The following is a 27,742-nucleotide window of genomic DNA, read 5'->3' as shown; positions in this document are numbered from 1 at the left end:
ATACATCACCTGGGAGTGCACTTCCTCTCAGTATGAATTTGCACGACCACGCAGCTATCGGTCTTCATAAGTGTAGGTTTTTGAAAACATCACTCATTTGAAAACATGTGGCTCTATTTCACACAGGCTTCGATCTCTGATGCGGCTCTGTAGGCTGAGACTCTCATCCTCATGAATCCATGCACTGAAAAATTGCACGTAAATATGTGTTCAGCCAAATATAATGAGCTAAATCTACCTTATGGTGGCTGTCCTTGTAAGAAAGCGATAAAGCCTGACTCCTCATGCAGTTTTTATGCTGGTTGGTGGTGAAGATGATTGTGCCATTTCTTTATTCCTGCTTCTAAAACACATCTCATCCACTGCTAAAGATAACTGCATCTTCCTTTATTTGAGGCTGAGGTGATTTAATATTTTTTTTAAATCACCTCATAAATGATTACTTTGATATTTAAATGTGTATATTTGATTTCTTGCCAAGATTTAGATGAATTTCACTTATTTAACACATCATATCGCAATTGTTTGATCCACACAAAAACCAAAGGATTAAAAATACATGTGGTTTTACAAGAGGATTTATAACATGAGCTGCTTGTTGTCTGGGAGCAGTGACTCCCTGCTTCAACAGCAGTTTTTATAAGGATGTAATGTGGCTGTAGCTTCATATTTACTGCACAGATATTTTGAGTCGGGTCCTGTTCACATACCTTTATTTGGTACCTTTTTAAGAGGTAATGAAAATGCAAATCAGCGGCGCACAGTTTGACTATGCATGTCCAAAAGTGCCAAGAAAAGCTGCATAACTCTTCTTGTTTAACTATTTGCAAGAAAGCTTTTCTAAACATGTCAAACTATTCCCAAAAACTTTAATTCAAAGTAAAGGCTTTGAATAGTGTTTCTTTTAGGATATTTATCTGCATTTTACCTACAGTTGTTTGTAGTGCTCTCTTTGTAATGCACTTTAATCCTACTGCATGTCTGTTTGCTTTGTAAAGCACTTTACAAAAGTGCTATATAAATAATTCTTCTTTTTATTCTTCTACTCTGCTTTTATTGTTCCCTTTGATTATTCCTCTGCCTCGCTGTGCTGCAGAAGAAGAGAGAAAAAGCCCCAAATTTCTGCCTCTCTGTGTTCCTCATTTCCACAATCATTGTACTGTAAGCCGGCGCAGTGGCTGGGCATGACCGCCTTCAAGCATCAACAAAAGAAGCCCACCCCCCCGTGTGTGATTTGGTCCTTCTCCGTGTCTGTGCTTAGCACTTGAGAGAGATGTGTGGGTGTGAGAGACTTATTGTGCGAGACTCTGTGCAGCGCCGGTGCACCGTTAGGTTCTGCATGTGTTGACTGTGCCACCCACCTCCTTCTGTTCAGCCGGGGCTGAGCCGGTTATTTTAGTTGACCGGAAGTGTGCAGCGGTCAGCGGTCCATCAGGATCGTGGCATCGAACGAGGCTGGTGGCTGCTCCGCCCTGAGGCTCTTTGACAAAAACAGTAATTGTAACACTTGTACTGTGATGACAGGTGGTGCCTGGTAACAAGTCTCTTTGCGCTTTGTGATTCTCAGAGCAAACACATCTTTTTATAGCCTAGTTATGCTAAGATGACTCTGACACTGTGGGTATACACTCTACTGTTCTCTCAATTTGAGTGCAACATGACAAAAGCTGATAATTTACTTGATAATGCTCAGGCAAGTTCTGAGGTTATAAGGAGTTCCTTTTGTTTTATGATTTTTTTTTCCTCTTTGGACAGTAATTCTGAATAATAACTGACATTGTCCCACGTTTGCCCATACAATAAATACATTTCACAATCCCCAAATTGTTCCTCCCCTCATTCCCTAGACCATATTGGAGAACATAACACCGACCAGTGCTGCCAAGTCTGCCAAGTGTGACGAAACCAGCCAAAAGTCTGAACAAAACCAGCCCAACGGCCAGTAAAACCAGCACCAGTGGTCAAAGAGCATGCAGCACGCTGCGTGTGTGTTCCTACGTGGGTGTGCGTGTGACATGTGTCCGGAGTCCGTTGGTGGAATTTGGAATCAAGAAATTATTTCATTTCAAATACGGATTTTTATTAATAGATATTATATTATTAATGTTTGTCTACCCAACAAGCAGACAAAAGATTCAACCTGTGGCAACACTTCAAAAGTTGCTTAATTCCACAGGAAAGCTCAGGATCTGGCAACCCTGACACCCACTGACACTCATTTAGAAAAACCATTCATAAGATGAATAAACCAATTAATTAAACATTTTTTAGATATTTTCTAAAAACAACCCAGTACCTGTTTGGGGCGCACAAAAAAAAAACATGATTTAGGATAAAAAAAAAAAGGGAAAAGAAATTAATAAAACTGGAGAAATCTGTTTTGAATGAACGATTCAAACATGTATCATGTCCGTGTGTTCAGATTTCACTGAGTTATGACTCACAGAGGGAGGACAATTTGATGCAAACTTGTCACTTGACGAGAAAAGTGGGTCAAATCAGAATTGCTAGCTTCCTGTTGTTGTCAGAACACAACATCAACCTGTCTCTTTCGTCTCACGCAGTGTTCTTGCCATGTCGACCCTCCAGGAGAGGTGTGTCTCACCGTTGACAAGTGAATACGCCAACGTTGACGTGTCAGGGCGCACAGAACCAGAGTTACGACACGTAACGATCGTTCTCCACCTGAGTGCGTCAGCGGCACAACGGTCTGGTCTGATGTAGTATCCTGTCTGGTTTCATGTCAGTGTAACAGCAATCAAAAAAATTACTCCCCTCGCATACAGCTGAAATGCGTTTAATAATGCACAGCAGAGCCTCTCTGACTGCTCACGGAGCATAAAAGGCATTCAAATGTCTTTTTTCTGACAATTATGTTCTCTTTGTTCTGGAGTTTCATTACACGTCAGCTCCTTTGTTCTGTTAGCTCAGGACTGAGAGATAAAGCCGTTCTCTTGCTTCTATCAGACTCCACATCGAATCCCAAAGAAAGTATCCGCACGGTTCTCTTTCTTCTTCAGGTTACGATCCACACATTTCGACATTTTTAAAGTTTTTCCTTTGGTGATATATGCAAAATCCTGTAAACTTCAGTTAACAAAGCTTATCACAGAAGAAAGGAACTAACATTTGATCATTGGTTGCAGGAGGCTCATCCTGAAAATGAGGATCAATTGTTCTAAACCAGCCATAGAGCCGCCCTATAATTCTTAATATGATTCCTGTAGATTGAATTGCACCGTGCTCATAGGAGTATGCATAATGACTTCCTCCCTTGAATGATAATGAAAAGCTGCGGTTTAGACGGTGATATGTTCCTCCGTCGTGAAGGACAGTGAATGGGGATTAATGTGGATACAGGTTGTTGCCTCTCGTGGCGACAGAGGATCGGTGTGGTGAATTTATTCCCGGGGGGGGGGTCCTTTGTAGCTGCTGGTGACACGCAGGTACGGGTTTATTAACGCCATTTGTCTCAGCCTGGCTCGCCCTCAGAACTCAGGCTACGCTCTGACCGAGCTCGCTCCCCTCCCCTCTTCACTTTATGAATATTCATACACGCAAATGCAGCTTGGCCTTGGATTGTCTGTGAAGGAATTTAACCTGTGTTAACCCTTTAGAAACTGTGTCCTAGGGTAATCTCAGAGGTGCTGCTTCTTTTGGAAAAAAACGGACTAATAAGCAAGCATGGCTTGGAGCCTTTTCGTGTTACTGTGTACATGTTTGTTGAGTTTGATCAGCTTGATTCAGGAGCCAATTAAGTAGTTTGTAAATCAGTGGCTGGGAGAGGTGAATAAGTCATGTTTGTGTAAATGAAGCAGCCTGAATGAAAATCAATAAAAAACAAGAAAGTTTGAGATTTTTGGTTACAGAAGGTATTAGCGATGGATCATGTGACTACTCACATGTGATAGATGTTGCATGTAGTTGTCAAGGATTGAGGTAAGGTGCAAAAACAAGGCTTTTATTATGAGCAGGCAAGGAGATGGTCAGCTGGTTTAATCCAATGTAGTGAGCTCTCTGGAGAGCCTTGGGGTGACAGAAAAAATAGGTGTCAAAAACTGGCAGGATACAAACAAACCGAGTGTGGTACAATGATCAGACAGGGTGTTGGTGCAGTCCACTTATTCTGAGAAGGCGATGACTCGAGGACAGCAAGGTGTGCTGGTTTCGTAACGACAGGTGTGTTGTGTTGTGAGCCGAGCCGCGAACCAGGAGAGCAGGAGACAAACATACACAGAAAGAGAAGAACAAGCTGAAGGACAGACAAAACCAAAACACACCAAGTACACCACATCCACAATAAGAAGCTGAAAATAACAAAAAAAAAAAACACTCATTCTAGTGAAAACATTTTTACAAGGATACAAGGTGATTTGTCATTTGCAACAAGGCAGTAAAATGAGATTTTGTTGCGAGTGCCGAGGATGAAATGATCAGTATCACAGACTGAGCGAAGAAGCTGCTCTTCAGTCTGGTGGTGCTGCAGCTGATACTTCTATATCTCTTGTCTGATGGCAGCTGAGTGAACAGGCCATGGTTGGGGCAGTTGTTGTCTTTAAATGTCCTCTGGGCTCTGCACTGATGCTCCATAGATGGGTACCGATGATGTTCTGGGAAGTTTTGAAGGTCAGGTTAAGGGGTCACCAGTGATATTTGTAATTATCCGATGGGGAACATGACCATTAGCACTAAATTTCATGGCAGTCATAGGTGAAATATTTGGATCAATTAAGAAACAAAGCAGCCCTCTAACTGTCTTCTTGTCTTTTCTGTCCCGCAGGGATCTCTGTCAGCATCTCCACCTTCAGCCTCGTGGCCATCGCCATCGAGAGGTACAGCGCCATCTGTAACCCGCTCAAGTCCCGCTCCTGGCAGACCCGATCCCACGCCTACCGTGTCATCGCTGCCACCTGGGTGGTGTCGCTGCTAATCATGGTGCCCTACCCGGTGTTCAGCGTCCTCAGGTCTTTCCCCAAGACCAACGGCACTGTTGGACACATGTGTCGCCTGGACTGGCCCAGCCCGCAAGCAGAGCAGACCTGGTGAGTCCTGGCGGGTCCAGGTATTACACGTATATTTTTATTGTCATTCATCAGCTCATCAATCATTTCTCTGATCTTATTTTGGTGATAGAAGGAAAAAAACCACCTGTCTCGCTGAGCCATGAGGCTCGGCAGCTATTTTAAAACGAAGACAGGTGCCACTCTGTAGGACAAACTCAGCACAAAGTCTCTGAGAACCTTTTAAAAGATGTCACATGCCTGACAGCAAGGGATTAAGTGAGGAAAAGATGACGGGACGGAATCGGTCCGTGAACTGAATAAAATCTGCCTGGTTTTGGTTTTAAGTGTGTGCAGATATTCTCACTGACTTCGGGGTAATTGTGTGATTTACATATGCATTACCATGACAGACACAAAGTAGCCAGACCACTTAGTTTCTACTGATTGCTCACAGTTGGAAAATAGATTGCATGCTGATTTGTTCATTTTGGTAAAATACCTCAAAGTTCCTGCACAAACCTTCGGCGCCACCAGAGCAGCCTTTGTATTAGACTGTGTGATTGTAACTGCAAATGTTTAATCGTGTTTCACTTCCTGAAACAGATGTAGAACCTACTACATTTAATACTGATGGCACAGTTTACCTGTGTGGCTGTAAACTGGGTCTCTTCCTTGAGTAAAGTGTTTCATGACAAGATTACTGCAATTAAAAAGTTACTCATAACATTACAGTGTTACCTACTCAGAAAAGTAGCTCGTTATAAAGTACTTTTGCGTTACCAAAAAATGAAAAGCCATAAGCGGTTCCTTACACATGCTGGTTTTATTGGCCTGACCATCTAACAGCGAACTGAGCAGAGGAATATTACACAGCTGCCTCAATGAAAACAATAAAACACCAGCTTGTGTGTCCCACAGTGCAACATGCAGCCGACTCACCTAACAAGTGTTCTTGATTTCCGAGGCTAGAAAGCTTCTCCACAGGTGCACCAGTATGGATGGTGTTAAAGTGTTGAAAAGTGCATCCATCTCGAGACCCGTCTTGACATACTCTGTGATTTAAGTGTCCACCAAGACCATAATCTGTGTCTGTCCTCTATTGTAAATGCAGATCGGTTGACTCCTGTCTTGTGACTCTGTGCAGACCAGTCCTCCTCTGTGGAGCCTTTTGTTTCTCTGGCAGAGGAGGTTAAATTTAAAGTGGATGGTGCAGAGCAGCTAATAAGCTTCAATAGCTTCCGCAATTTTTGACTCTCAAAGGTCAGCGCTGTCAAGACGGCTTGTTATCAGTCGCCGGCTTGAATTTGCATGTCAAAGTTCAGCAAAGTTAATATCCACAGGAAAGATTTATGTAGATTTACTTCACCCCTGCGAGCAAAGCCACTGACTGGGACAATTCCATTAAAATAAATAGATTTTTTTTTAGGACTTTTTACAGTTGCATGTGTGACTGGGCTTTGATTTTGCTGTATTTCTCTCCACCTCCTCAGCAAAAGATATGAGACGGATAAAAAGCATAGCTAATGATGGAGAGAAGGCTAGTAAATTCTTGTCATTTCAAGCTTGAATGCCTGGGCCGAAGCTGCAGAGGGCGTCACAGATGTGGTGACTGAAGAATGAAAGAAATCACTGAGTGGGAGACCGTCTTTTTTTTTTTAGGATGAAAAAGGTGAACAGGCAGCTCCCGTTGAGGCGTAATTAGAGACGGGAATGAAATGGATCAGTTTTCTAGCAAAGCAGGGGTCGTACCATAAAACAGAGGGGCTGGGACGGAAAGTAGAGAAAACATCATTAGACAAAGATACTGTAGATTCTTTCAAATCAAGTTACAAGTTGGATGAGAACAGTTGCTTTAAGTCAGATCTATTTAATTGTCTGATTGCTTTTAAATCAACAGTTTACTTTAATGCAACCTAAATTTAAGGCTGGACGACTTAAAGGTCTGTGTTGACAAGAAAATCAAATTATATGTCTCTTTTACAGGAAACGGAGAAAGTTGACAGAGGTACCAAACTTGCTCAACAGCCCAAAGCAAAAAGGGGCCGGACTTACGATGGGTGACTTGCTAATGTTAGCATGACTTAACGTTAGCTCGTTCCATTCAGAAAACTTAAACAGCAATTTAACCAGTTCAGGAGGACAGTTTTATTTCTAACATAATACATTATTTGATCACAAAATCTAATTTTGTTTTGCTTTAGCCTAAAGAGAGAAAATGGCAGCTCAACTGCAGGGAGGAAAAATCTGGAACAGACATGAATGCCATGATGTCAGACGTACAATACTAAGAGAAACCTGACTGACACGTTTAGTTTTTTTTTAAGAATAGCAGGTTAAGGGAACAGGATGTTATTTCAAGCCGTTAAAAGCCACAAAAAGAGATTTGAATAGGACTCAGTGAGAACATATTTCAGCTCCTACTGAAATACTCTTTTTACGGTGTCTACCCTCAGTATTGATGCTGCTCGCCGTCGTTTTAAATTTCCACGATTGTTTCTCTGCTCCTGACTATTCACTGAAAACGATGGAGTAACGCTTTGCAAAATGTCAGGAGAGACAGGGTTGCCGCTGCGGTAGGAAAGCCATCCATCCATCCACACACCCTCTGAGGACCAATAAACGCTGCTTTGTTGTTAAAAAGCACCCCAAGTGGATGGATTCGCACTTAAGGACAAGCTCTGTTCGAGCATCTTGGGATATACTACGACCGCTGAGGGATTTTCAGAGATCTGTCCATAAACAACTTTCTTTCCTGCAGGATGGCGCAATTAAACTGAAGACGAAGCTTAACATGGTAAAACCTTGTACATCTCACTACTCGACAGCTTTTTGTGCTCGAACACTCTGAAGAATCCTCTTTTCTTTCACTGTCTATCAAACCGTAAAGCTTCTCTGGGAAAGACGAGGCGGTGGGAGACCAGTTAATTAGTCTGCTCGCTGAGGAGGAGGAGGAGGAGGAGGAGGAGGAGGAGGAGGAGGAGGAGGAGGAGGAAGAGGAGGAAGAAAGTCACGGCTTAGATGTCAAAAGTCCAGATGTGTCACAGAATATGAGGCCCTTTCAAGTTTGAATTCACAGTTTCATCTTCCCCCGTCAGGACCGTCTTTTAAATGACATCATGGTGCGAGGTTAAAAAATTTAGACACCTTCATCATCGACATCTCATTATTAAAAAAAGTCACCGTTTTTTGCACCTAATGAAGCAGCGTGTCGAGTTACTGAAGCATCCGTTTTTAGACTGAAATTACAGTCTGAGCTGATGAGAAGACGCGTACTGTCGGAGCCATAAAGTGGTTAATGAAGCAATTTTGTAAACTCAAATACAAATTTAATGACTGTTATAGTGATTATTACGCATCATGTGCATTGACAGTTCACACAGACTGGAGCTTTATATAAAGACAGATCTTGACAGCAACGGTTTTGTGGAGCGATGAATAATTTTATTCAAGAGGCCCACTAGATAATGGAGACTTGAATATAACACTTTATTAACAGAGGTGAGAAGTAACAAAGGATAATACTGCACTGCTACTGTACTTCAGTAGAGTTTTCAGGTATTTGTACTTTACTTGAGTATTTATTTTTCTGACAGCTCCTACATTTAACACAAATATCTGTATCTCCTTTCATTTTCAAAATAGATTTTTTTTTTAGACTTTCTTTAACCTCAGGAATTAATAATATAATTCTTCTTCAGCCGACTGCATCACTTTAGAAGAGCGATTTACCTGCAGAATGTGACTTAATAGTGACATTTAGGCCTGGAGCCTAAAGTGCAGCTCGGTGCAGCTCCTTACTCCACTTTCAAATGTCAAGATGTGAATCATTACAACTTTAAACATCACGTCCTTTGTTGAACTGGGCGCAGCTGCAAACAAACATTTTATTCAGGATGTAGGGCGTAGGTTTGCTTTGGTACAATTAATACAATCAAGTTAAAGAAAATCAAAAATAAAATTGAAATGTTATTAAAAGTCATGTTTATTTTCTTTGATAGGGACTGGATACTACATACTTGTGTATTCATACTTGTTTGTTGTGTTTGGATCTTACCGCAAAGAGGACTGTTTCATTGATGCTGAAGTGTATTTGTTACCCAAAATATTTATAAATGAAGGTGGTAGGACTTTTCAGCCCTGAGTAGTGCCTTCAGGCTTCCTTTCAAGCAAGCCACACAAGAATACACTGTAGGGTAAACAGTGTGCAGGCTGAGAGGCAAAATCCAGGGCAGGAGAGTCCAGTGACACTTGCTGCTGCTTCTTAAGTTTATTGCTCTGAGCGCAAAGTAAATATTAAAGTAACTCAGGAGAATGTATCGACATCTTTATCAGCTCCTCTCTTCTCTGATGCTGATGTAAGAAGAAGAAACCCAGAAACAGATTTGAAGTCAGTAAAACTCGAAAGGTACGGGGAGCACAACAAAAAACATGATTCTCACGCTGCAGTGTGAGCAAGTGAAGCTGTTTCAATTAGTGTCTGTCTGCAACAGGTGAAGTGCAGTAACAGTGATGTAGCAGCATTTCTTCTCATAAGTAGATTAAGGTGAAATTGAGTGCAATTAATTATGATTTAATTACGTTAATTTGTTTCTCCTCCCTCAGCAACCACCGAGCTTGAAGATGCCCAAACACGTCCCTGCAGTTGAGTCACAGCTCTCAGTTTTGTTGACAGGTTGCAGAATAACAAGCTACAAGTCTGCATCACTTTTGCATGAAAGGATCTGCTGAATTAAATTGTACAGCCACACTCGCAGCTCTTTGAGGCTGTACACAGACACAGCAGTGCTTCGAGCCAAATGCTAAATGCTAGCATGGCAACATGCTCAAATTTACAATGCTGATATCAGCTCTAATATTTATCATGTGCATTTTCTTCTCTCAGTCCCAGTTTTGCTTTGGAGTTTTAATATTCTCTGAACTATATACTATAAATACTCAATTCTATACTATATGTTAGCCGATATACAGAGTATAAGCACCTTCATCAGTAGAGACTTGTTGTCACTAGAGTGAGACGATCACAGAGACAAACTGCTGCATGTAGTATTCCTGTCATGTTCAACAATATCATTCAGTAGCATCTTTGACTCAAACCACTTCTGCAACAAAATATGTAGGGAAGACCAGACTACAAATACAGTTTTTACTATACAGTCGATCAGGTAATGAGACTGAAGAAAATAACCTGTCCTTTGGGAGGTGTAAAGGCGTGGCTAGAGGGATGCTCCCAACCGATCACCAGATAGAAGACTTTTGGAAAGGAAAAATAAAAACAGTTTCCAAGATCATCCAGAGAGAAATCCCTTTGCACCCAGAGATCTGTATTCATGGAGCGTTAGCCCCTGAGAACTCATGAAACTAAGTTAATTAACCTTTGTCTTATACAAGCAAAGTGTCTTATCGTTAGGCATTAGGAAAGAGTTTATTGTCCATCTGTAAACCTTTGGATTATGGAGCTGTCTTCTTGTATATCAGTTGAAAGGCTTATGCACACAATTAAACAAAAAAGCCTCACCATCAGAATGAGACTGTACCCCTCCTTTTTTCTATTATTTACAATCATTATTGTTTTACCTACATTAATGGCTCAGAGTTTATCGATGGGTGGGGGGTGAGATGAAGTCTGTAGGATTCATCCTCTGGGGTTCATGAATGTTTCTACAAACCTTGGTAACATAACACGATGTGGAAATATATCAAATAGTTGTTGAGGTATTTTGGTCCATAGAGCTTTGTCACGAACAAAACTCCAACAAGAAGAAATCAAAAGTCTCGGAGAGAAACAGAGATCCAGTTTTCACGTCTCCCCATCACAGGCTGAGATTATTTGTAGTGCAGAAGTGTGTAACACGTGCATATAATTTTCTTTGATGATTAATATAAAGCAAGCACACCTTTCCTGGTTGATGTAGCTTTCAGGTGACGTGGGAACAGTTAAAAGAGGGAGCAGGGTATGAATATTAATCGTGTTTTTTCATGTGTGCATCAGCTCCGTCCGTCCATCTGGGTTTCCCTCGTGAGGCAAAACAAGCGGAGATATCCACCAGCACCTTTTAATTTTTTTCCCTCCTACGTTTTCCCTCCCTGACGTCCTTTGTCTTAACAGATTTTCCGCGATATCAAACAGGCAGCTGACGAGAGGCTCTGACTGAGGCCGTCTTTTAATGGGAAGTGAAAGAGCGGGGCTGTGCAGAGTTCAGAGGGTTGCCCGGGAAGACATTAGAATATCAGAGAATGAATGAAACCCGGCCTCTTCCTCAGCGCCGTCGCTTTCATGTGCTGACTGATGTGCACCTCAGACACCGGCGCTTGAGAGCAGCACGCTGTGATTGCGACGAATGAAAAGGGAGACGTGGCTGCAGATGGCGAAGTTTGTTACGATCAAAGTGACATCTGTACCGTTTCTTTATCTTATCCATTCACGGCTTACTCTTTTTAGTATTCTCTTTACCTCTTCCTGTCTCTATCGTTTTCCCCTCGGTTCACCTCGTTTCACTGTTAGAGTCTCTACTTTTATAATCCCGAATGGTTTCTTATGCAACTCATTGATTGTACTTTCCTGGATGTTCAAACAAACCTACATGGTGTTGCAGGTCTCGTATAGACGGAGCCGTAGCTGCAGTCTGAAGCTCTGAGCCCTTTGAATTTTAACGTTTTGTTCACTTTTCTCGCCCTTTTACTCAGTTCACTACTTTCTTCTTTGATGCTTCATCAATTCAGACACTCCAGAGGGAGTGAGACGTGATCGTTTTTCTTCCTGTGCGAGAACAATTGAACATTTATGATCAGAAAACAGCCGAGTACACAGCCTGGAGCAGCAGGAAATGTCTCGCACTTGTCACATTACAGAATATTTAACCGTGTTTTTCATAAATGCCTTCTGAAGAAAGTCTTACTGTTTTGTACTGTGTGTTCGTGTGTTTTGTCTGTAGGATGTTGTGCTGGGATCCACTTATTATGTGTCAATAGGCGTTACTGTGTGAACTGTCAATATGTCAACAGAGCAGTATTTAAAGGTTGTGTTGAAAACCGTCCCTATAGGATAAACAGGATGGCTGCTACCTTCTTATGGTGTCTTCTCGTGTCAGACGGGGGACAGCTAACTGGTCCAACTCGTCCAACTGCCTCCGCCTCACTCTGCAAACTATTGAGATCTAACATGGCCTTGTGTTGGGAGTTTGCATGCTGTGTATTTTATTTAAGTTAAGGTGAAATGAAAAATGACTTTTTGACCTTTTGAGGTCACATCCCTTGTCATATTGCACACTTATTTAACAATATATGAAAGCCCCACCCATTTCTTTGTATTTTTATTTCAAAATCATGGAAAATATGTTAATTTTCTTGCAGCGTAGAGCTCAGATTCATTAGTAAGCTTACTAGCAACAGTACGGTACGTCAGTGTTTCCAGAAGTACTGCAATTAAGTGCCTGCGAGAATTTATTCACTTTGGGGAAAGCGGTATCTGTCACAGTGGATTGTGCGCAAGAAAGCGACATGAATTTGGGTGAAACTGGATCATATTTTATGTAAAAAATTCTTTCGATTTCCAGCTTCAACTCTGAGTCACAGCTTCTGCTAACGTAGCTGCAGCTAAAGGGCAACAAGAAACAGTCTCACAGGGACGTAGCGTTAATGCTCATTTAGCGTCATTGGCTACTGTGACACGTCCCCCCTTCGCTGTTTATTTTTACAGAACATGTAAATATACAGAGGCAAATACTCTTTGCACTCTGCTTTTCATTTCATGTCGACTTTAAAGCATACTTTTCAGTTCATTTTCTCATGGTTCCTTTTAGTCCTTTGGGGGACATCTGTCTTCACTGGACAAAACTGTGGGACATAAGATCTAATCTTCAAGCCAACTGTCACTTCACTGTCACTGTAAGGAGGAGAACTATAATCTTTGTTTAGAAATGTCTGCTGCTAAAGCTGCCTTATTATTATATCACCTCTCTGCTCTGATTTAAAGCTACTGTTCATCAGACATGATCTGACGACGGGCTAACACGTTACAGTACAGGACAAAAACACAATATACAAGAGGACATGAGACAGTAATAACAACAGTTACAGGAAAATAAGGAAAAAGATGTAGTTGTTTGTTAAAACTATCAAACCACTGGTGATAAAGTGCTTCTGAGCACAAGGTCCAGTGCAAATTAAACACATTTATTGCACTTAAAAGGAAAGGAACATTAAAAATCTATTGCTTTTTTGCCCTGAGAGATCCATATGTTTGCCCAGGCGGCAGAAGAACAAATTCCTTCAACAGTGGGTGGTCAGAGCTAAGACTGACCGTGTTTTCCACAAAACCATAAATATATGCTGCATGCCAATTATGTTGCTGGCTTTTACTCTAACAGTCTCGAACGAACAATTTTGTTTTGCTCTGTAAAGTTCTCATATCTCATGCTGTGCAAAATGTGCAGGCTTTTTTTTCTTTCTTTAGTTTGCATAGTCATTAAAAACATTAACTTAAACCATACGGTATACATTCAACAGCCTCTCAAATTGTCCTTAATAAAAGCTCTTCTTCAAAGCCACAGTTTACATACAAAAATATAATCTATAGAGCGAGCTGCCCCTCTGTTTTTCATACATTTCTAATGAGTTTGTCTCATGTCCTGTTGAATATCATTCTTGCCCTCTAACATTGTTTTTCTGGGGTGCAATATGACAACAGTTCTCTCTGCCATTGGATTCTTGGATTTCCAGAAAATTAATCTACAGTTTTTGCTGCTGTCTGCATCTTTTCCCCCCTTTCTACTTATGCAGAACTGTAGTTCATTCCACAGTTCATAGCATTAAATATTTTTTAGACTAATCCCTTATGTGAATTTGTGATCAAACTCTTCTTTTTTTCAATTGGAGTTTCTGAAATACTGGGAGAGTTCTTAATAGTGCTTGTTTTACCCAGATCCTTATCTGCAAAATTAAAAGAGAAGAGTGCACCTGGAAGCTGATATAAATCTTTTATAAAAGTGAAGTCAGCGAATTCATTATCACAGAGGACCCCAAGTTCTTGAACTCCTTTTTATTGCCCACAGACAGTGATACCAGCTCTTATATTGTCTGGGACTCAAGGGTTGTTCTGTTCTGAGTCTCTTTAAATAAAACATTACATAGTCCCATTAGCTTATAGCCTTGCTGCCGACACTTAGATGTATGGCGCACAATCTGTTTGGGTTTTTTTTCTTTCTAATCTTGTGCAAATTCTTTAATGAGCCTATAAATGGAATTGATCTTAATGAGATAGTGTTAACCATCTGTTGTTCTATTGTATGGTGTCTCCCATACTGCCTGCAGCTGTGATGTCAAATATTTGTGAAGTTGTTGCCTTCATTGGTTGGGCTGGTTAGGTTCAGGCCTGAGGAGTGATTGGTTAGCAATCAGAGGCAGAGTAGGGCGGGTCATTACTTTGCACTCTTGGGGAAAAAAATGTTAATGTTATTTTGGTGCCAAATAAATGCCTTTTATCAAGATAAACTGCACAATTTAGAGTGTCCTTTCATTGTGACCAGTCCAAGGCACACCTGTGCAATAATCCAGCTGTTAATCAGCCTCACTAACAGATTTTTTAGAAATTTGTGAGCAAGATTTGAGAGAAATGAACCTTTAGTGTGCACAGAAGAAGTTTTACTTGTATGGGAGCAAAAAGTGTTAGGATTATATTTTTGTTGGGGCACCAAATTGGCCAGAAATGCCCTCAGTGCAATATTCAAGACAGCACAAGGGGCTGCAAACAGTGCAAGAAACAAGATTATTTAAGACTGCAGACCGAAGTGCAGCATAATGTAGGGAGAGATGTTGTTAGGACACAACTCTACCCAGTAAATACACAGCTTCAGCAGTTTCACAGGCAACAAATGTATCAACCAGCAGCAAATGAGAAAACTTTGTAGATATATGCCAACATTGCATCAGAAAAATGCTGAAAAGTGGTAAATAAAACAGTCCACAGTGCGGCGGAAGGTTAAACCGCAGGGTGCTGAGGTGCCTGCTGCAGAACTGGCCCGAGATACCGCAGTGCTTTTTGCCAGACGCCATGGGGCTAAAGAGGGCTGTGGGGAGGGATCAACCATCTGCAGGGCCTCCAGCACAGCTCCAACACGTGCATGGAGGTGCATGAGCAAAAGAAAGATTGTTTATTAAGATCGCAGGCAGGAGAATCTGATGTTTTTAGTCGATTCTTAGAGCACATTTAGCAGTGACTTTTTCCCTCTCTGCGTGTTGTTTTATCTCTTTTTCCATTCTGGCTGTTTTTCAGGTATGTGCTGCTACTGTTCACTCTGTTCTTCGTCCCCGGAGTGGTGATGATTATAGCCTACGGTCTGATCTCCAGAGAGCTCTACCGAGGCATTCAGTTCGAGCTGAGCCAGAGCAGAGAGACCACCGGTGAGATCCATCATAAATTCAATCCAAACTGCAGAAGGCTTTTTGTTCACATTGATTTAACTCATACTGCGGATGAAAACATCTATTTCATGTTTTATAGACCTGCAAGAAGCTACTGTGAATAACATTAGAAAGACAGAAAACAGCAGGATTTATCAAGAGTCCGGTAAAACATGACGACTGCTAATAAATGTGCAATTAAATTACAATTAAGTACATGCCTGTTTGAATGTGTTTTTTAGTTTTACTGTTACCGTTCTAAGATAATGCAGGCAAACAAATAATGGGGAAAGAGATATTTGTTTGTTTTGCCTGAAGCAGGGAATGACATATTTTGCTGCTACCTACAGGTTCTGCACCTGTTACATCCAAAAATACACTCCTTATACGTACTCTACTACTTTTCGTGCCTGTGTGGAGTGTCTCCATGGCCTTGTACCTGGTATTTCCCATAGAAAAGATAAAAACTGTCACACACAGCGAGAAATTTGGTTTGAATTATAGCAGCTGTTGTAACGGTGAGCATCAGGAGCAGCAGTTTCCATGGAGTCCGGTCTTGTGTGTGATTCATCGAGGTTGAGAGGATCTGAAATAGCCTTCGGTAGCAACTGTTAATCTATAAAGAAGGTATTTTATTTCTTTGTGATGCAGCAAGATAATGAATTTCCAGGTGCCAGATGTGAACACTGAGACATGTTTTGTCTGCTGTAATCGTCCGTCCTGTTCACACCGGACATGAAAGCCTCTGAAAAAGTGGCTTGAAATACAGTCTATTAGAAAACAAGTTCGACTTTGGCATTTTAACACGTTAGTCCGGATCCAAGCGGACGTTACTTGCTGTGGATCGAAGCTGCAGTAGACCAGCAGCACAGCGCGTGGTCTGTGAGGTATCACAGGTAACAGATTCAGTTCCCAGTTGCTGAGCTGGCTCAGACTCAGATTAAACAGCAAGAGCAAAAAGTGAAAATCAGCACCATGGATAGCACCAGGTTTTTCCAAATACAAAGCACAGTTATGCCACTGGTTATGGTCGTGGTCAAGCCATGGTCGGGGCCATAAATTCTAACTTGCATAAAAAGCTCTGTCAGGTAAAGGATCGGTGAATCACACAGGCTTGACTTGGGGATGGAGAGGAGGGATGGCAGATTATCAAGTAAGGTGCCCTTTGGTTGTTTTGTTAATGAGGAGGATGGCATACATAAAACCCCAAATCACAAAGTTATTAGAAGGTTATTGTGAATTTGAGTTTCCAGGCAGTGTCTTTAACTTCATAATTTGCTTTCAGTGGATGTGATGTGAGTCCTTGCTCTGTGCCAGAATGTATCTGATAAGTTTATCTGTACTTAATGTGAGGCTTCAAAAGTCAGTCAGACACATCAAGTGGATATCTTCCAAAGTCTTTTTGGTACAAACTTCTCTCTTTTTGAGCAACTATCTTTCCACTGCAGCCCAGCAGGGAAACACTGTCCAGGGAAAGAGGGAAGCAGTACTAAAAAGACTCTAGGTTTGGAAGATATCATTTCGTTTATTCATATTAGCTTCAAGTACATTCGAATTGAATACAACTTTGCACAAAAACTGTGGATTTTGTTCCCCATGACTTCCATTAGACAAACATTGTGAGAGGATTTTATTAACAGCCAGTATGAACAAGAGGGAGGATTACAACAAAACCTGACTTTAAAACTGTGAATCTGTCCTTTAAAGGGATATTTTGGATTATTTGACGTGGGGTTGTATGAGGGACTCACCGATAGTCAGCGTATTATGGTTGGCATACCCCACTTTGGAGAAGCAGAGAGGGAAAACCAGCACATTTTGCAGCAGGGTCAGCAGCGAAACCTATTTTAGCCACTGAAAAAAGGTCCATCCTTAAGTGTACGATATATTTTGAATATTTTCACCCCTTTACCTTGCTGTCAGACAGCCTTTTGCAGTGGGATGCTGCTCTTATGTAAGTAAAATATTGCTTTCTCCAAAGCAACCAGAATCCTTTAGTAAAGAAGGCTGTCTGATGACAAAGTAAAGCAGTGAAAATATTCTTAATATTGCATACAACTGCTGATGTTTTTGGGAGGACCTTTTTAAAGTGACTAAAATACATTTTGCTGAACTATCCCTTTAATACTTGGCATTTGCATGATGTTCTCCTCTTCAAATGTAAACTTTCTGACCCTCCACAGGCCAGAAGAACGGAGTAGGACGGGCTGTCGCAGGTTCAAATGATGACGACGACGGTTGCTACATCCAGGTGTCTAAAAAACCCACCTCTGCCGTGGAGCTCCCCACCCTCTCTGCTTCATCTAATGCCACTCAGGCCAAGACTGAGCGCGCCCGTAGCAACACCTCGGAGGCCAAGCTGCAGGCCAAGCGGCGAGTCATCCGCATGCTGATGGTGATCGTGGCGCTTTTCTTCATCTGCTGGATGCCGCTGTACTCAGCCAACACCTGGAAGGCCTTCGACCCGAAGTCGGCCGCCAACACCCTCACAGGGGCGCCCATCTCCTTCATCCACCTGCTGTCCTACACCTCGGCTTGCGTCAATCCCATCATTTACTGCTTCATGAACACACGCTTCCGCAAGGCCCTGCTCTCCACCTTTGGCTGCTGCTGCCGCAACCGGCTGTGTCGCCGGTGCGTCTGGTGCAGGAGGAGGGAGGCGGGAGAAGACGGCATCACCGCCACCTCCATGGCCACGTCGATGGCCACCTCCATGTCCAAGTTCAGCTACACCACCGTCAGCACTGGCACCTGCTGAGCCTGGAGGAGAGCTGGATGGTCGCATCAGTAGCTGTCAGGCAGCGGCCACTGTGTGCGCCATCTGTTTTTTCTTTTTTGTTTGTTTTTTCAATCTTCTGTTTTTCACTCGTAATCCGCCGTGAGTCACGCGCTGAGTAATGTCTCTGCCCTCGTTTATGGGGCCTTTTTAAAAGGTCTCCTTCAAATTTTGTGTGCATGGTTGCAGAATGTCAGTCGGAGGAAAACGTCGTCTCAGTTTGGTGACATTCTTTCTTCTGTTTAATTTGCAGCATCCGCTTTGTTGCATCCTGAAGAGAACATCAAGTGCCTGTGCTCTCTGTGTGGCTTCGTTCATCATGGTAGTTTGTTCACTGGCTCAGACATTGTAGTGAAAAACTACACTGAAAATATGAATCTTGTGTACCTGTAAATACTGTCTGATCCATGTTCTTACTGTACCAAAGGTTAATTTTTGACGGAGACATACTGTTGAACAACGAGGACTCGTTAACTCAGTAATGAATCAGTATGGATGTCAGCTCCTTTTTTTAGTGCAGGCATTTTACCTAAAAGACAAACTCGACAGGTTTTGAGTCCTAAATGTGTTTTGAATGAAAGAAAAAAGTCTTAAGGAATCGTATGACGAGAGAGTTTTAAGAATCACCCAAATATGATCCTACCAAAAAGCCTTTTCAGCACAGGCATTTTGTGATTAACAGAAGGGTTGAACTTCACACAAATTACAACAGAAAATCTCACAAATGTTTATTACACATAAAAGTTTCCTTCATAACATATAAAAAGTCTGAAGAGATTCAAGTGGTGCTTTAAAAGTGTTTCATACTCTGCACTTGTCTTGCTTCCTGAAGTAATAATTTAAATCAACATCAGAAGATGAGTATCCCTGTGTACAAAGAAACATAAATTGTCACTAATCCATAGAAATGATGGCATTGATTAACATAAATTTAAATTATTTAAATGCAACCTAAAATAGCCCTAAAGATATTCATGACTGCCAAAGATATTGCAAGAAAACAAACCTAACAGGTCATTTTGACCCACGTATGCATCTGAGAGTTAAGAATTTCCTCCTTCATCCAAGTGACGTTGTGGCATCACTTGGATTTCTTAGGACTTTTGAAATGTTATAAACGATGTATTTTAGAAGACTAGAACAGTTGAAAGAGTTTCTGCTGCAGTTTGTGTGGGGTCATGTTGTATAATGCCTGTACTATTTGTGTTTAACGTTTTTTCATCCTCATTCATTCAGGGCATCTCTCTCTCTCTTGCAGTTGTCAGGATTATTCTGCTGAATAACTTGTTGGCGCCCAAATTTATGAAATATGGAACACAGAGAACTAATCCTGTTTAGTCCAGCTTTTTCTGGACGAGCTTCTTGCCCAGCTCCGACTTTGTGTTTCGCTCTTATTGAGTTATATTTCATCACTTCTTGTGTGCAAAGCAGATTTTATGCAAATACGCAAGCACCAGAATTCATGAATTTGGCTGACTCTGTGGGCTTCTTAGTAATAACAGGATGTTTTTGACCCTTCTGCTTTGTGATCCAGGCTGATAAGACAAGTGCGGGTTCATATAAACATCTTGCAGATAAACATTTGAAGAGCTTAATTGTGCATGAATAAGAAACCCTGGTTTAGAGCAAGACAGTTTTCTTGTATTATCCGCTCTGCAGTATGACAAACTGGGATCAAACAGGCTTGGTCATGGAACTTAAATCTCCCGCTGTATGTATGTATGTTGAATACTGTTGCAGACATTAACATCAGGCTCTGAATTAGCAGAAGAAATGCACATAGTCCGTCCATGAAAGGCTGATAGCACCTGCAGGTTGCTCCAGTCTGCCCCTGCTAAAAATGGCACATAAAGGTGCTTTAGTCAAACTCACCTTCTCTGCTCAATTATCTCTGCAGAGTCTTTTATGTTCTCCGTCTGCCTTCTGCTTCAGTGCTGCCAATTACGCCAAGCATTACCTAAGTACAAAGACCCCGTTTCCAGGCTTAGACTAACGAGGTGTTTCTCAGGGACCCTCTGCTGCGCTGCAGATCTCGCTGCAGAAAAATGTCTCGGCACATCCGAGCCCTTCCATTCTTTAATAATGGCGACAATAATAACAACAAACTTGGTCTAAATCGCACCTTTCATTTAAAGAGTGAAGCTCAAAGTGTGCTACGACAAGAAGAACTGAGGCGAGAAAATGGTTGAAGAAAAACGAGAAAAAGATGAGGCGGCTTGTGTTCACTAAATATGAAGCTAGAACCAGCAGACGGTTAGTTTAGCTTAGCAGAGGCAAGAACTTGAAACCTTAGGAGGCTTGTGTTCCCAAAATTCCCTAAAATCCCCACTGAATCACTGAACAGTTCAGACAGACTTGTTTGATTCAAGTTAACTTGTCCAGTAATGAATATTATTTTGATGACAGGACATGATGTTCATTAACAAAGTACAAATTATTCATGAGTTCATTCATTAATTTCATCAATTATGCCAAAATCTGGACATGATAGTATTGCAGTGAATAATTTAACACCCCACTAAGATGAAGTAGACTCCATTTTGCCTCTGCAGCACAAAAGTGTCTGTTTTTGTGTGAAGAAGCAGTGTGATGTAATACTTTTGTCCTACATACGGTGTATGTTGACAGCTTAGTGCTGTCATTTCCTATCACTTTCAAGTTTGGTCCTCTTTTTTATGTCCTCCCATCGCCTAGCACTCCCTGTCCCCGCAGCCCCGCCACCCTCCCTCTCTCTTTTTTTTTTTTTTATCATTTTTCAGCACAGAGGCGTATGAATACATGAATGACAATAGCGTGTGGGTGACAGCTGAGATTTGCAGGCGCAGTCACTGTCCGAGAGCAGTTTTCAGGCGGTGGCAGAGGTTGAAGGCGGTTTGGCTCGCAGGCACACAATTGGCACACAAAAATCCCCAACTGAGCCTCGCTTGTAAACACTTCGTCTGGTGCCCTCCGCTCTGTGTGTGCTTTTGTAATTAAGGCAGGAGACAATGAGTGATTTCCATATTTTCTCCAGCACTCGGTGCGCCGGACAACAGCGGTCAGGATTTATTTCACAGTCTGGGCACCTTTCACCTTCAAGTAAATTTGTATCCAAATGTCCTGTAAACATTATGAAATTGGAGCCAAAAGTTTAATGAAATGCAGACTGTTAAATGTATTAAACAAGCATGGCTGAGACAGAATAATGAAGGTGAGACTCTTAATCCAGTTGGTGGTGTTTTGAGTTCTATATAGTTCGAAGATTTACAGTTTAAGAAAATAAATCTCAGTGTCTGACAGTGTGCATTATGAAAAATGCTAATCTTGATGACTAAAAGTAATCTGAAAAGCCTCCAGTGATCCTGAGATTTGCTCCTGAAAATGTACTGTTGAATTTTATATTTGTTTTGACTCTCACTTTAGCAGGCCAGCGGGTTTAGATATGAATTATTAAAACGAGCAAACCGCCCAGTCTTAGAGCTGCCGCTGTCTTGTTTTTTTAATTTTAATCAGCACCCTAGAAGTATCCTGAGTACTAAAACTAATTTCGTCATGCCGTTTTACTTTTTTAAGTATGCTAAGGTGTTACTCTGTGCTTCAGATGGATATATTTACCACACAGAGCTGATCTGATCTTTTAATCTTTAGACAACAGCAATCATTGAACTGAAAATACCAGCAAAGTGAGTCTTTTTTTGCACAACAGACAAATGCTTTTATTTTGGAGGCAACGACAGCAATGCTAACTTACGGGTTACCTTACAGAAACATGTCATTCCTGTAGCACTCTTATTTCCCAAAATGTGGAATTATTCATTTGAAGCTGTGTGGGGCGTAACAGAGTAAGTTTACAGATTCCTCGAAAAACAAGTTAAAAAAGCGCCTCCGGGGGTGAGAAATCTAATTCATAGCGCGTCCCCAGAACAATGCCTGATGCAAACCGAAACTGCAATGAGACGAATGCATGGGACCGTGCGCACAGTCAGTCTCTTTCATATCTCTATCTCCCTCAACAAGAATCCCATTAGGTGCTCCAGGCGGCACACGAGGAGGGGGGGAATAAAAAAAAAAACAGCAAACCTCATTTGCCTGTTTAACTCCACACACAACACACGGAGCAAATTCTGATCAACCCGGGACACAAAAGAAGTGACAGCACAAAACATAAACTGCAGTGTCATCTTTCATCACTGTCACTTTTCTGGCAGTGAAATATAACCTCCTCATATTTGTGATGATGACTCATTCGCGCTCTCTTAAAAGAACATGTCATTTGTGCCACTTTTCAGAGCTATAAATCAAACCATTCCTGCTCATTTAATAGTTCCTGCGTGCACCAACAAATAACTTTGACAGATAATGTGCTCTTTAAGCTACTCATTATGATTTTGCTCTTAGTTAACCTCTAATTTGGAGTATTTTTGATGCTCTCACTTTAATTGAAGGATTAGAGGAAACTCTTCTCACCTTGAGCCTTCAAAATCCTCACTTAAAAATGCAACAAATACCGCTGCTTTTCCTGGCAGCTGAAAAGTCGACTGCTGGGAGTTACAAGAAGCTGCAAACACTGACAAAGCACTCATAAGTAAATTAGCAGAAGTTGTTTCTCAATTATTTATAATGGCTACCTGGAGGACATCTGCCACTGAAATGTGCCTCTGTTGGATTTTTTATTTCTTTTCTGCAGAATAATTAATAATTGCAAAAGAGAGATTTTTTGTAGTTTTTCAGGCACAGAATCAGAATGAGATATTTTGTTTTGGCCTACAGGTTCTGCGCCTGAGAGTTACCGAGAAACATCACTGTTAGTTGTCAAAGAACCTGCTGTTCCTTTTCATGTTCTTTTTTCTTTGCTCAGCCTTAAAAAGTGTGTCCTTGTCAAAAAGGAAAAAATGTGTCTTTCTCTGCTCCTCTTGCTGCTCAGAGACTGAGTTAAGGGAAGAGTAGACGAGTTGGTCTTTTCAAGACTCCTCTTAACACCTTCTGAAGGAGCATTTTAAGTGTTAACATGTATGTCAAGCTAAAGTCTCAGCTTCAAGACGAGAAAAAAACTGCAAGTAAACTGAGTGAGACATGCTGAGGTGGATAGCAGGTACAGAGAGGTGATGAAATCATATATTTAGCTCTTATTATCATTGAAAACAGTTTGCTAACGGTGAAGCTGTCTGTGTCCATCCATCTACGTGTGATTAATGTTTACCAAAGCAGTCCATGCGTCTGCTGACATTATTTTATCCACATCTGGTGCCTGCTCGTGCTACATCGTAAGACTATAAAATGTGTAATTGTCTGTTAGTTGAAACAGGACCGTGTACTCTCACGTCTGTGAGAGGCTTTAAATGTGAGGTTATTGTTGATGTTTGTGATGTTTTGCTTTCGCTGTATGTACTAAGATATAATTACTATGATGCGGTCTTGTTTTTCATGGTTACTGGCTACAGTATTTTTCATGCCAAATGTCCATTATTTAACAAAAAATAAATTGGGAAAAAAACATGATTATGCCTATGTGAAACGTGTGTGAGAGCCTGTGTGATCGCTTCTATAAAATACAGGTTGTGTATGCAGAAAGACACTTATCATCAGCTAAAGGTCAGCAGTTACCTTAGGCACCAAGCCACCGAGGGCCCATTAACTTGTGGTTAAAAAAGGTTGTTTTTATTTTTATTTTTTGCAAATTCTGTCTCTCCCAAAGTCCACATGCTAAAATGACATCTGAATGCTTAATTGTGTCTCAAGGCCTCCTCAGTAACTTGGGCTATTCCGTGATCTCACTGTGCATATCCGGAAATTATTCAGGAAGACAGTAGCCAATTCATGCAAACAAACAGCTCAGCATGGACATTTTCAGTTGAGAGATTCAGCGAATTTACCACAGCTGTGCTGAAAAAACGAGGAGGATGCTAAGAGACAGTACCAGCTCAAAGTGTGAGACTTTTTAACTCGTTCTCGGCACATAAATATAAGTTTATTTTTCTGACTGATTATTTACTCAAGGATTGGAAAAGGGGGAGAACAAGGGATGCGGAGGACTTCATGCCTGTTTGTCTTAGGCCACAAAATAAATAAATCCGCTCCTGCATGAATTATTTCTGCAGATGCACAGTGAGATCAAGGAATAATCCAAGATAGTGAGGAGGCCTTATGAATTAAACCTGAGTCCTCCTCTGGATTGAGGACACTGGGCAACTCAGTCATCTGCACTTTTGAGCCCCATAGACATTAAGCTGTAGCAGGGAATTTTCAATCAGGCTAATGTCGCACTAAGGTTGGTGATAAGTTTGTTTAGCTGGCAAATTTTCAAGCTCATGATTTTTGACTTGTCGCGGACATTGATTGGTGTTTACCGTTACCAATAGCACTGTAGCTGCAGCTGAAAAAAGGACGAAGCGTGAGGATAATGAGGCATCACCCCACCCGGCCACAGCCTGTTCACCCTGCTGCTGTCTGGCAAGAGATACAGAAGTATCATACCAGGCAACAAGACAGCATCATGTCATCCTCTGCACTCTACTGTAAGTACAGCTTTTTTAAATGACTTACTATTTATTCAAGAATTGAAAAGCAGGGAGAACAATCGACATAGACGGGCCCATGCCTGTGTTTGCCCAAGGCCCCAAAATGAATAAATTCGCCCCTGATAACATCCAATTTGATGTGCTGCAGAAGTGAAATAATCATTTTGAGTGTATATAATTGTATAAATGTCATTTGCCAAAGCTGCAAGGTGCTGGAAAAGCTTGAAAATGCACCTTGAAATCGTCTGAAGGTGTAGGACGGTGCCTCTGTAGCTCTACTGTGTAGACAGTACACCACATATTCTGGTTCTGTCGGTGCTCCACAGCAGCCGTGGTTTCGACTGCAGCCTGTGACCCTTTGCAGCATGTCATCTCCCCCCTTTCCTGTCTTCATCTCAGCTGTAAGATGAAAAGACCCAAAAAAACTGCTTAAAAAAAGAAAAGGAACCCTGAAAATCGGCCTCTGGTATGCAGCTGCTTCTGAATTGCTTGTTCCCCACAGAAGTTTGAAACACTTTCTCATCTCAAAGCAGATGAGAGCTGGACTGTGAATAAGTATTCAGCAGAAAAAACATGAAAAAGGCAGATGAATAATAAACTAGCAACAAACAATGGAAAGTCGGATTCCCGAGTGAATACACCCTGGTATGAATCAAAGTCCTCGGGGGCAGATAGAAGCCCTCAGGAAGTTCAAACTCACATTTCACGGACCGGGATGAGGAAGAGGCTGAGTGGCTCCGGAGTCATCGTCATAGCAACGCCCCCAGCCACAACTTCAATGTCGTCTTGGACCACAACACTGAAAAAACACATTTTCTTTCTCAAGTTATCCTTCAGAGACATCGATCTAGCCCCGAGTAAAAACAGAAAAACATTTGTTTTTTTTTTCTCCGGCGGTGCAGAAGTCCATGAGGCTTTTTAAATATTTCACACAATCAGCGCTCCCAGTGAAATATGCTACGTCTCCTGAATATTAATGAGAGCTGTGCTGTTTACTGTTGTAATGGATATCAGTTAAATGCTGCTCTTTGCTCTGGACAACAGTAATGAGTGTGAGGAATTGAACTCAATGAATTTAGAGTAGAGTCTCTTATTAATTATGCAGAAAATCTGTATAATTCCAGATAGTTGATTTATTTAAGCTATATATGTTCCTTTGCAATGAAGGCTAGCAAGTTTCCCCTGGATTGTTTTATTACTTATGTCAATATTCTGAAATAAATGGTGTCACTAATAATATTAACAATGGCTCTGTTCTCAGGGTGTCATGATATACCAGTAACAAATGACAATAACATGAATTTTTGGTAACCATTGGGCGATCAATACAGTACAGGCCTGTGACATCATCATTTTAACTGAGGCTACGGACCAATCAGCTGACCCACCTGCTGTTCATTATTTCCTGGTGTCTGTACCAGCTTCTGACTCTGCAGTTCCCTCATTGTTTTGGTTCTTCAGACTGCGACCGTAATGTTTTGGTTCAGTCTCGCTGCTCTCATAGTGGTGTTTCCAGAAGCATTGTTTTGTTTTCAGAGAAGAGAGCTCTAATAAACCAATTGTACACTCCCTGCCCAGCACCAAACAGAAAACAAAGTTAGCAGCTAGCTGGTGAACATAGTGGAGAGTTTAATAAAGACAGATTTAACTCTGAGAAGTTGGTTAAAACAGAAACAATCAAATATATTGGACTTTTATGCATGATAATATGTCGGTTTTGTATTTGCTGCACCCAAGGGACCAAAAGCTTTGGGTAACTGAATTTGAAAATGCTGGTTCTTTTTTGGAATAGCCCCATTCTTTTAAATCATTGAGCTTTAGTTGCCCCTCTGGCAGTTTGACCAACATCTGCAACATCTGTAGCATGAAAGTGTTTCCTCTCACTCGGTCTGACATGTTTCACTTATCCAGATACATGTGACCTGTGCAAGGAAATGCGAGAGGCATGCATGTAGGACTTGCAAATGTTTCTGTAGTTATGTAGATATTTGTGAAATGTGACACTGCCGCCATTTACAATCTGCACAAATCACTGCAAATGTGCAACAGGTAGAACTAGTCCTGGCAGTGTTCACTTTGTTCCCTTTAGCTACATTGTTCCTACACTATAAGAGATCCCAGTACAGAGATGAGCAAGCTAGCTATTATAGTTTGGAATTTTTGTGTTTTTATTTTTATTTCATTTTTAAATTCTGTTAGTGTTTTAGTTTTTATTCTTTAAATTATTATTATTATTATTATTATTATTATTATTATTATTATTATTATTATTAATTTAGAGTCTTGTCAGCCCAATCAGAAAGGTAGAGGGGGCGGGTTGTAAAGGTGACTGACTGGCGTGAAAGTCGTGTCTAGATAGGAACCCTCAATCTGTGGAATTCTCGCGATATTTGTACGGTTAGGTTTTCTTTGTATAAATTAATGGTGTTTTATAAAGTTGCAATGTTTTCGGTTAAGATCTGGTTTGGTGTAGCGACAGAGAAGACTTAGTTAGGGTGAGGGAAAGATCACAGTCTGGGCTAAAACTAACACTCTCGCGAGATCTTTGCTGGTCTGGGGTTCCGTTCGAGACCACCACTTTACGTGAGGTCAAAGGTTCATGAGATGTCAACAAACGAGCTTAGAGACGGTTGTCAGTTGTCCCGGAGATGTAATTATGTCCAATACTGGTGAATGCAGAGTTTACCGACGGATAACGGATGACATATTTCAACGTGGAGAAGGTAAATACCTCTGTCTTTGTATTTTTTGAACGACTTCGAGCTGCTAATCGCCATTAGCGTGCTAGCGACATTAGCACATATTTCAGTGTAGCAGCAGCTAATGCGACTGTGTGTTGTTGGTCTGTGTTCATGTTGTCAGCTAGTTTAAAGGGGTAGTTCGGATTATTTGAAGTGCTTCATCCATAGCCAGTGTATTACTTAGTGTAGATAGTGGTTTTCACTCACAGTTGTGGGAGGACTGAGTGTAAGTGGCTAAATAATCTGCAGATGTGGACGGTCGACAACAAAATGTATTTTGAACATATAATAAAAAAGAAATACATCAGTTTAAATGTATGTCATATT

At 41.3% G+C, this 27,742-nt stretch overlaps 1 protein-coding gene across 1 annotated transcript in view; it reads left to right on the top strand.

The window, feature by feature from the left end:
• cckbra (cholecystokinin B receptor a) overlaps window positions 1–19,227 on the top strand; it is a 44,668-nt gene extending 25,441 nt beyond the window's left edge. Inside the window, exons 4-6 of the mRNA XM_084713866.1 lie at window positions 4,781–5,042; window positions 15,274–15,401; window positions 17,585–19,227. Coding sequence (XP_084569992.1) covers window positions 4,781–5,042; window positions 15,274–15,401; window positions 17,585–18,159 — 965 coding nt within the window. The 3' untranslated portion in view covers window positions 18,160–19,227. The remainder of the gene's footprint in view (window positions 1–4,780; window positions 5,043–15,273; window positions 15,402–17,584) is intronic.
• The last annotated feature ends 8,515 nt before the right edge of the window (window positions 19,228–27,742 follow it).

The sequence above is a fragment of the Lutjanus erythropterus genome, chromosome 24, assembly GCF_056507025.1.
Source record: "Lutjanus erythropterus isolate fLutEry1 chromosome 24, fLutEry1.hap2, whole genome shotgun sequence".
Classification (NCBI taxonomy): Eukaryota; Metazoa; Chordata; class Actinopteri; order Lutjaniformes; family Lutjanidae; genus Lutjanus; species Lutjanus erythropterus.
This window is presented reverse-complemented; position numbering and strand designations above follow the sequence as displayed.